The following is an 11,097-nucleotide window of genomic DNA, read 5'->3' as shown; positions in this document are numbered from 1 at the left end:
AACCACATCATCTAACAGCTACAGACTCCTAGCTAGTTCCTCAATTCCCACCTGTCTATCCATAACCAAAAAATAATAATTTAAAAAGACATGCAATAGGTTTTAAATATTGTAGACACCAATCACTGGTGTCGTGAGAACAGTCACATAACAACAGGAAGTGAGGCCATAAATCACCTCCGGCTAAAACATATTTCATGCAAGAACAGTGATAAAATGATATCTTGGCTAATGTATAAATATGTAATATTCTTTGTCTAGACTGTTGTTATTACTTCTTTGCCCATTCATCTATTTGAGTAGATTGGATCATACTGTTGTTATTTACTCGAGACCTATATATATATATATACATGCACATATTCTTTATTTTGAAGTTTTAAAAAAGAAAAATATCAAATTTGACAGGCAGGCTTTCATGACCATATACAACAAAATTCAACAGCATTCCAAGAATAATACGAAAGTATTAATCAGAATATGTCGATGCAAATGTGTTCAAATTGTTCAAAGGTTAACAATAAAGAAACAACATAATCATGCAAAACATTAACAAAGAAATAAGGAAAATGATAAAAAGGTTTGATCAATGCAAAGTAAATATCATTTCATTTTCTGAAAGAAGCAAATTGTGATAAAACAGCACACTTTGTAATTCCATTTCTAGCTACATTGACAAGGGAATGGATTACAGAAGGAACTAAGGGGAAGACAAGCACAATGTAACCGTGGATACGAGGTGTACACAAAACATCTAGACACTTACGGTGATTCGTCCTGAGCTGAGGTTTGAGACTAAGAGTAAGATACAGTGTGAAGTTATAATGGGTTATATAGACATAATCCACAATGGGCTATATAGACATAATCCACAATGGGTTATATAGACATACTCCATTATGGGCTATATAGACATAATCCACAATGGGTTATATAGACATAATCCACAATGGGCTATATAGACATAATCCACAATGGGCTATATAGACATAATCCACAATGGGCTATATAGACATAATCCACAATGGGTTATGGACAAACATCTTGTGGCGAAATTTATATATCAAAACTGGTTTTGTGCAAATTCCGAAACTGACTATCGTGAAAATCAACATTGTTTTGGACAAAAATCAATAGTGTGCTATGGGAAAACAATAACCGAGCTATGTGTTATAGGATAATCCATGTTCCTGTATTGTATGGCCCAAATCAATGCTGGAGTTTGGGGTCAATCAGAGATGTGTTAGGTACTAATAATATATTGTTAATCCAAACTTAACTTAAAGTAAACAAATCTGGACAAGTCTTCAAATTTAACATGACCGTAATAAAACTCTATTTCACACATATGATTGGAATACTTATATATACAGATCCTATCAGAAGTAATAGCGTAGAACATTTTTATATTCGTTAACAAGAATCTTTTAAAGGTTTGGTCGATCAAACTGATACAGGAGGTAGTTATCAATGTTAAAATATATCATATTAGACAGGAATTAATGGTAAATCTGTATAGATACTCACAAACTGAATATAAATTATCCCACTCAATAAACAACAAGTTATGAATGTCTGAGCATAATTTACTAACTGTTGGATCAGGTAACTATCCATCAACATTACAATCAATGAAGGGGAACCCTGAGGCCTGGTTTGGTCTGTCATTATAGTGGTCACAACTAATGGAAACCCAGTGAGTTACAAATAACAATGAATCCTGACATAAATATCCTACAATATTGTCAGTAATGGATCGCTGGTTACCTTACCGACACCCGTAGTAAGCCACTGGTTACATACTTGTCAGTAATGGATCGCTGGTTACCTCACTGACACCCGTAGTAACCCACTGGTTATGTTATTGACAGTAATGGATCGCTGGTTACCTTACCAACACCCGTAGTAACCCATTGGTTATGATATCGACAGTCATAGATCATTGGTTACCTTACTGACACCTGTAGTAACCCACTGGTTATGATATTGACGGTTATAGATCATTGGTTACCTTACCAACCCCCGTAGTAACCCATTGGTTATGATATTGACAGTTATAGATCATTGGTTACCTTACCAACTCCCGTAGTAACCCATTGGTTATGATATTGACAGTCATAGATCCTTGGTTACCTTACTGACACCTATAGTAACCCACTGGTTATGATATTGACGGTTATAGATCATTGGTTACCTTACCAACACCTGTAGTAAGCCAATGGTCACATTATTGTCAGTAATGGATCATTGGTTACCTTACCAACACCCGTAGTAACCCACTGGTTATGTTATTGACAGTAATGGATCGCTGGTTACCTTACCGACCCCCGTAGTAACCCACTGGTTATGATATTGACAGTTATAGATCATTGGTTACCTTACTGACACCTGTAGTAACCCACTGGTTATGATATTGACGGTTATAGATCATTGGTTACCTTACCCCCACCCGTAGTAACCCATTGGTTATGATATTGACAGTTATAGATCACTGCTTACCTTACCGACACCCGTAGTAACCCACTGGTTATGATATTGACGGTTATAGATCATTGGTTACCTTACCAACACCTGTAGTATACCACTGGTCACATTATTGTCAGTAATGGATCATTGGTTACCTTACTGACACCTGTAGTAACCCACTGGTTATGATATTGACAGTAATGGATCACTGGTTACCTTACTGTCACCCGTAGTAACCCACTGGTTATGTTATTGACAGTAATGGATCACTGCTTACCTTACTGTCACCCGTAGTAACCCACTGGTTATGTTATTGATAAATATCCTACAATATTGTCAGTAATGGATCGCTGGTTCCCTTACTGGCACCCGTAGTAAGCCACTGGTTACATACTTGTCAGTAATGGATCGCTGGTTACCTTACCGACACCCGTAGTAAGCCCCTGGTTACATAATTGTCAGTAATGGATCGCTGGTTACCTTACTGACACCCGTATTAACCCACTGGTTATGATAGTGACAGTTATAGATCATTGGTTACCTTACTGACACCTGTAGTAACGCACTGGTTATGATATTGACAGTAATGGATCATTGGTTACCTTACTGACACCTGTAGTAACCCACTGGTTATGATATTGACAGTTATAGATCATTGGTTACCTTACCAACACCCGTAGTAACCCATTGGTTATGATATTGACAGTCATAGATCATTGGTTACCTTACTGACACCTGTAGTAACCCACTGGTTATGATATTGACAGTTATAGATCATTGGTTACCTTACCAACCCCCGTAGTAACCCATTGGTTATGATATTGACAGCCATAGATCATTGGTTACCTTACTGACCCCTGTAGTAACCCGCTGGTTACATTATTGACAGTAATGGATCACTGGTTACCTTACTGACGCCCGTAGTAACCCACTGGTTATGTTATTGTCAGTAATGGATCGCTGGTTACCTTACCGACCCCCGTAGTAACCCACTGGTTATGATATCGACAGTTATAGATCACTGGTTACCTTACTGACACCCGTAGTAACCCAATGGCTATGATATTGACAGTTATAGATCATTGGTTACCTTACTGACACCTGTAGTAACCCGCTGGTTACATTATTGACAGTAATGGATCACTGGTTACCTTACTGACACCCGTAGTAACCCACTGGTTATGATATTGACAGTTATGGATCATTGGTTACCTTACTGACACCTGTAGTAACCCGCTGGTTACATTATTGACAGTAATGGATCACTGGTTTCCTTACTGACACCCGTAGTAACCCACTGGTTATGTTATTGACAGTAATGGATCACTGCTTACCTTACTGACACCAGTAGTAACCCACTGGTTATGATATTGTCAGTTATAGATCACTGCTTACCTTACCGACGCCCGTAGTAACCCACTGGTTATGATATTGTCAGTTATAGATCACTACTTACCTTACTGACACCCGTAGTAACCCAATGGTTATGATATTGACTGTTATAGATCACTGGTTACCTTACTGACACCCGTAGTAACCCACTGGTTATGATATTGTCAGTAATGGATCACTGGTTACCTTACTGACACCCGTAGTAACCCACTGGTTATGATATTGACAGTTATAGATCACTGGTTACCTTACCGACACCCGTATTAACCCACTGGTTACGATATTGTAAGTTATAGATCATTGGTTACCTTACTGACATCTGTATTAACCCACTGGTTATGATATTGACAGTTAAAGATCACTGGTTACCTTACTGACACCCGTAGTAACCCAATGGTTATGATATTGTCAGTAATGGATCGCTGGTTACCTTACTGACACCCGTATTAACCCACTGGTTATGATATTGACAGTTATAGATCATTGGTTACCTTACCGACACCCGTATTAACCCACTGGTTACTATATTGTCAGTAATAGATCACTGCCTACCTTACCGACACCCGAAGTAACCCACTGGTTACGATATTGTCAGTTATAGATCATTGGTTACCTTATTACCGACACCCGTGTTAACCCACTGGTTACTATATTACAACTATTGGATGTGTCTGGTTGATAACCATACCTAGTCATTGTACTCGTGTTCAGGGTATTACATAAGATCGTGACTGGCATGAATACAAACCAGTAAACAAATGACATGCTAAAACAGACAACCTTAAACCCAAATATGCATCATACACACTTATAATGCTCTGTAAATCTGATAAACATCTGAATATATAATGATCCATGCATATCATTTATTTATTTATTTAATTAATGTACCATTCCACCTCCCTTTGCTATATATGATGACAAAGAAAATATGAAGAAATTTCAAACCCAATTCATTATTTAAATCAACAGAAATTTGAAACTCTTTCTTAAAATTATATCTGAACAGGTTTCAAAGTTTTCGACCGGTTGTAAAATTGAATATTCATGAGTCCAAAAACACACTTCCTCCTTCCTCTGGTCTGATCTACTGGAGGATAGCCAAAACTCAACCTAAGTCATACTTCCTGAGAACCGCCCATTACCACAAGATATGTCTGGTATATCTTAGATTTACTTTGAATTATTCCAGTCATTGTAATACCATTCTTGTTTGTTTTTATATGTGCCAAATCTGATTGTGTAATATTTAACCTGACATAACCTGAGTGTATATTATGAATGGACCTTCTAACACAAAAATCTCAGCTATTTCATTGAGTGACTAAACCAATACATAATACACACATACTGATGTATAAGGGACTATACCTTTAGATATATAAATAGAATACAGGATCAGGTAGGATGTAGATACCAGTTATACATTTTGATATTTTACACTTACCTCCTCTGCCTTTAATAAACGGTCGTAGAGCTGGCCCTGTTCCTCGTAATATTCTCCATCCCCGTTCATGTGGGAATTTCGCATTTGATAATCCATGAAGTAGATTTCTTCTGTCTGCGTCCCTTGGTGTACACGATTCCGCTTCTGGCGCTGTGACATTTTCCGTTTTGATGAGTATGTTAATTCTTGAGTGGGCGTTCCTGGACACAAAATGAGGCAAACATTGTGAGATTGCAGAAATTGTCCACATGTCTAAATCGCTCACATAAGCATGTCAACATGCTTAATTTTGTATAATATACAGCATTTGGTATAGCGCCCTATCTAGCTAACATACGTGGGTATATATATGCATGCGTGTGTGTGTTGGAGATGTATTGTGTCATGTTTGTAGTGGGACCGTGCTTCCAACGGTATCATTTATAGTGCCACATCACTTGAACGCTACAGCACAGATACCACAACATCCACCCAGACCATTTTATACTCCATCTAGGTTGTTGGAGTTGTGTGGGCAGGAGAAAAAACACTTTCTCTAAATATCCATGCATACAACAACTTCGGGGATCGAACCCGGCCGCCTGCGTGGAAGGCCGGAGCGTTAACCACTCGACCAATCCGCCCAGTTAATTTCTAAACAGCAACAGGTTATTGTTTATGAAATCACAAAGATATGCAAACGTCTCTAACTATTGACAAAGATATATCAACATTTAAAATCTGTTGACAGAAAAAGGTCAATACTGTGAAATCACATACAGAAATATTTCACGAAATCTCCAAATCGCTAACACTGACATGTCAACAGATTAAACTTGTTAACAGGTCAACATTGTCAGGTTAAAGAAGATGTTGTCATCGCCAGATTGAAAACAAACATACAAATGAACAATTGTATGTTTGATATGGTAATGATATTTCAACAATAGGTAAATGCTGTCAAAGAGAACAGAATACAAGAGTTACCTGCACAAGAAGGCATTCCACCCATCAAGCACTGGTTACATTGAATGGGTTTGGTGCATTTGTTATAAGTAATACAGGTATATTAATGTTGTTACATTTCCTTAAATGTTTTGAAAGGTAGTTTCCTTCTTCCTTCAGTGATAATTAGGCCACAAGTCAATGCAATCAAAACATTAAGTAATTTTCTCTTTTAGATGACTTCTCTAAATAATGACTGACCTTGTTATTTTACAACTCATTACAATTACAAATATGAATGACAACAAATCATAATAACAATACACCCGAAATGTTAACACTTGTTTTAAGACACTTTATCTGTTGACACTTGTCTTTAAGACACTTTATCTGTTAACACTTGTTTTAAGACACCTTTCCTGTTGACACCTACCTTTAAGACACTTTATCTGTTAACACTTGTCTTGAAGACACTTTATCTGTTAACACCTACCATGAAGACACTTAATCTGTTAACACCTACCATGAAGACACTTTATCTGTTAACACCTACCTTTAAGACACTTTATATGTTAACACTTGTCTTGAAGACACTTTATCTGTACCATGAAGACACTTTATCTGTTAACACCTACCATGAAGACACTTTATCTGTTAACACTTGTCTTTAAGACACTTTATCTGTTGACACTTGTCTTTAAGACACTTTATCTGTTGACACTTGTCTTTTAGACACTTTATCTGTTACCACCTACCATGAAGACACTTTATCTGTAACACCTCCCATGAAGACACTTTATCTGTTAACACTTGTCTTTAAGACACTTTATCTGTTGTCACTTGTCTTTAAGACACTTTATCTGTTGACACTTGTCTTTAAGACACTGTATCTGTTGACACTTGTCTTTAAGACACTTTATCTGTTGACACTTGTCTTTAAGACACTTTATCTGTTGACACTTGTCTTTTAGACACTTTATCTGTTACCACCTACCATGAAGACACTTTATCTGTAACACCTACCATGAGGACACTTTATCTGTTAACACTTGTCTTTAAGACACTTTATCTGTTGTCACTTGTCTTTAAGACACTTTATCTGTTGACACTTGTCTTTAAGACACTGTATCTGTTGACACTTGTCTTTAAGACACTTTATCTGTTGACACTTGTCTTTTAGACACTTTATCTGTTAACACCTACCATGAAGACCCTTAATCTGTTAACACCTACCATGAAGACACTTTATCTGTAACACCTCCCATGAAGACACTTTATCTGTTAACACTTGTCTTTAAGACACTTTATCTGTTGTCACTTGTCTTTAAGACACTTTATCTGTTGACACTTGTCTTTAAGACACTTTATCTGTTGACACTTGTCTTTTAGACACTTTATCTGTTACCACCTACCATGAAGACACTTTATCTGTAACACCTCCCATGAAGACACTTTATCTGTTAACACTTGTCTTTAAGACACTTTATCTGTTGACACTTGTCTTTAAGACGCTTTATCTGTTAACACTTGTCTTTAAGACACTTTATCTGTTGACACTTGTCTTTAAGACACTTTATCTGTTGACACTTGTCTTTAAGACGCTTTATCTGTTAACACTTGTCTTTAAGACACTTTATCTGTTGTCACTTGTCTTTAAGACACTTTATCTGTTGACACTTGTCTTTAAGACACTGTATCTGTTGACACTTGTCTTTAAGACACTTTATCTGTTGACACTTGTCTTTAAGACACTTTATCTGTTGACACTTGTCTTTAAGATGCTTTATCTGTTAACACTTGTCTTTAAGACACTTTATCTGTTGACACTTGTCTTTAAGACACTTTATCTGTTGACACTTGTCTTTAAGACACTGTATCTGTTGACACTTGTCTTTAAGACACTTTATCTGTTAACACTTGTCCTTAAGACACATTATTCTTTAACATCTCTACTTTTCCTCTACTTTAGAAGAAGCAAGATGAAGGTGTGAAGTGATAAGAAAACTTACCGTTTGTTACAGAATCTTGTCGTCGGTTACATGCTGCGTGCTGCTTACTTCGACATTCCATCACAACCAGGTCTTTACAATGTTTATGGGCATTTATACCACAGTCTGAAACAGGACACAACTACATGTAGCTCACCTCAGGCAGTCAAACATCTAGCTTTCATGACACAGCACATACACATTATGAGAAAAATTATTCCATTTACCAGTTATAACTTTTTAAAACTAATGGAGTGCGGTTAGTTCCTTACTCATTGGTTATTAGTTTAAATCTGAGCTAGTGTATGAAAATGTTCGCGTCAACATAATGATCAAAGTTTGAACACCTGTAGGCTAAAAGACAAAAGGTTCAACACATCAAAGTTCAAGTATTGTGTGAGAATATGCACCGCTAACAAAGCCCTACACCAGCTCAAAGGCGAAAATTTATATCCTGATGATATGTGACTGAGAGATTGGAATAGATTTTAAAGGTTTACAAACAAAATGAATGAAGCACCGTAATTAGCATTTCAGATTTTTATAGTCACCAAGTTTAAATGATATCCCATGTAAGAGAAAATTATACGATGGATTTTAAAATATACACAACCATGTTTCATCATAACAAATACACTATGTAACATTCCTTTTAGTGACGAGTACCGTGACACTAATTATACAAATTCCAAAATTGTGGGGAAAACTTAATGAGTACTGCTGAATAAGGTGCTTTGTCATCTTGTTTTTGTGTGACTGACAATAGCCGAGTGTACAATAACAAATCGGTAGGTTTATATGATAAATACCGGGTATAGAACAACACTGCTTTTACGACCACCTACCTCTGATCTATTTATATAGGTATCAATACACACTTCCACAGATTACAATTACAATGGAAATATTCTTTGTTACCATTCTCTACTTAGGAGACTCTATTTATTTTAATATTTATTCGATAAACAAGCCAGATCTTGAACACTGATCTTCTCTTTGAAATATCACCTTCAGAATTTTAAAAGGAATATTTAATTTCGGTCAAGTTTGCTTGTGTATAAGAATAAGTTTTAGTCAAAACAATTTAAACACGATCTATTGCAAACCATACTGACAGGAACATGATCTTATTGCTGATAAGAAAATGTAAATATTTTGATACAAATTACAAATTTACACCAAAGTATCCTCAGTCAATAAAACCTAGACATTTAACACAAACTACCTAACCTAGCTTAATATAGCTTTACCGCTGTGACATCTTTCACATGAATTGAAATTTAACAGTTATAAATGATCTTGTTCTAACAAATATCAGTTTTATACTACAAAACTTCTGATGTTCATTGAAGACTGAACTAACAATTTATTTTTTCTTTCCAGTACTGTATAAATTATTGATTTCTTTTAAAGTGATATACAACACACTTCCTGCCCATCTCTATCAGCTATCGAAATTGTGACCACCCCCCATTACTGCCCACCTCCATCAGCTATCTAAATTGTGACTACCGCCCATTACTGCCCACCTCCATCAGCTATCTAAATTGTGACCATCGCCCATTACTACCCACCTCCATCAACTATCTAAATTGTGACCACCGCCACTTACTACCCACCTCCATCAGCTATCTAAATTGTGACCACCGCCCATTACTGCCCATGTCCATCAGCTATCTAAATTGTGACCACCGCCCATTACTGCCCACCTCCATCAGCTATCTCAATTGTGACCACCGCCCATTACTGCCCCCCCCCATCAGCTATCTAAATTGTGACCACCGCCACTTACTACCCACCACCATCAGCTATCTAAATTGTGACCACCGCCCATTACTGCCCACGTCCATCAGCTATCTAAATTGTGACCCCCCCCCATTACTGCCCACCTCCATCAGCTATCTCAATTGTGACCACCGCCCATTACTGCCCCCCCCCATCAGCTATCTAAATTGTGACCACCGCCACTTACTACCCACCTCCATCAGCTATCTAAATCATTACTGCCCACTTAGAGACTAATACCTGTAACCTACACTACCCACTTAGAGACTTATACCTGAAACCTTTACTATCCCACTTAGAGACTAATACCTGTAATACCTGAAACCTTTACTATCCCACTTAGAGACTAATACCTGTAACCTTCACTATCCACTTCTAGACAGCTTCTCACTTCGAAACCACTACCCACTTCGAAACCACTACCCAGTCACTACCCACTTCAAAACCACTACCCAGCCACTACCCACTTCAAAACCACTACCCAGCCACTACCCACTTAGAAAGCACTACCCAGTCACTACGTACCCACTTCAAACCACTACCCAGTCACTACCCACTTCGAAACCACTACCAACCCCCTACCCCCTTAAAACCCACTCCCCAGCCACTACCCACTTCGAAACCACTACCCAGTCACTACGTACCCACTTCAAAACCACTACCCAGCCACTTCCCTCTTCGAAACCACTACCCAGCCACTACCCACTTCGAAACCACTACCAACCCCCTACCCCCTTAAAACCCACTCCCCAGCCACTACCCACTTCGAACCCACTACCCAGTCACTACGTACCCACTTCAAACCACTACCCAGTCACTCCCCACTTCGAAACCACTACCCAGTCACTACGTACCCACTTCAAACCACTACCCAGTCACTCCCCACTTCGAAACCACTACCCAGTCACTTCCCACTTTGAAATGGCTACCCAGTCACTACCCACTTTGAAACCACTACCCAGTCACTTCCCACTTTGAAATGACTACCCAGTCACTACCCACTTTGAAACCACTACCCAATCACTACCCACTTTGAAACCACTACCCAGCCACTTCCCACTTCGAAACCACTACCCAGTCACTATCCATTTCGAT

At 37.9% G+C, this 11,097-nt stretch overlaps 1 protein-coding gene across 4 annotated transcripts in view; it reads right to left on the bottom strand.

Moving 5' to 3' along the window:
- The window catches only part of LOC110463115 (ras guanyl-releasing protein 3-like), a 130,223-nt gene that overhangs the window by 3,552 nt on the left and 115,574 nt on the right, over positions 1 to 11,097 (bottom strand). For 3 of the 4 annotated variants that reach the window (XM_021517482.1, XM_021517489.1, XM_021517476.1), the window contains 2 exons: positions 8,239 to 8,343; positions 5,306 to 5,505 (listed from right to left, as the gene is read on the bottom strand). In XM_021517482.1, coding sequence (XP_021373157.1) covers positions 5,306 to 5,505; positions 8,239 to 8,343 — 305 coding nt within the window. Of the gene's footprint in view, positions 1 to 766; positions 796 to 5,305; positions 5,506 to 8,238; positions 8,344 to 11,097 lie in introns of all 4 variants that reach the window. The other variant, XM_021517498.1, reaches the window with a different exon arrangement.

This window comes from Mizuhopecten yessoensis, unplaced genomic scaffold (assembly GCF_002113885.1).
Source record: "Mizuhopecten yessoensis strain PY_sf001 unplaced genomic scaffold, ASM211388v2 scaffold1485, whole genome shotgun sequence".
Classification (NCBI taxonomy): Eukaryota; Metazoa; Mollusca; class Bivalvia; order Pectinida; family Pectinidae; genus Mizuhopecten; species Mizuhopecten yessoensis.
This window is presented reverse-complemented; position numbering and strand designations above follow the sequence as displayed.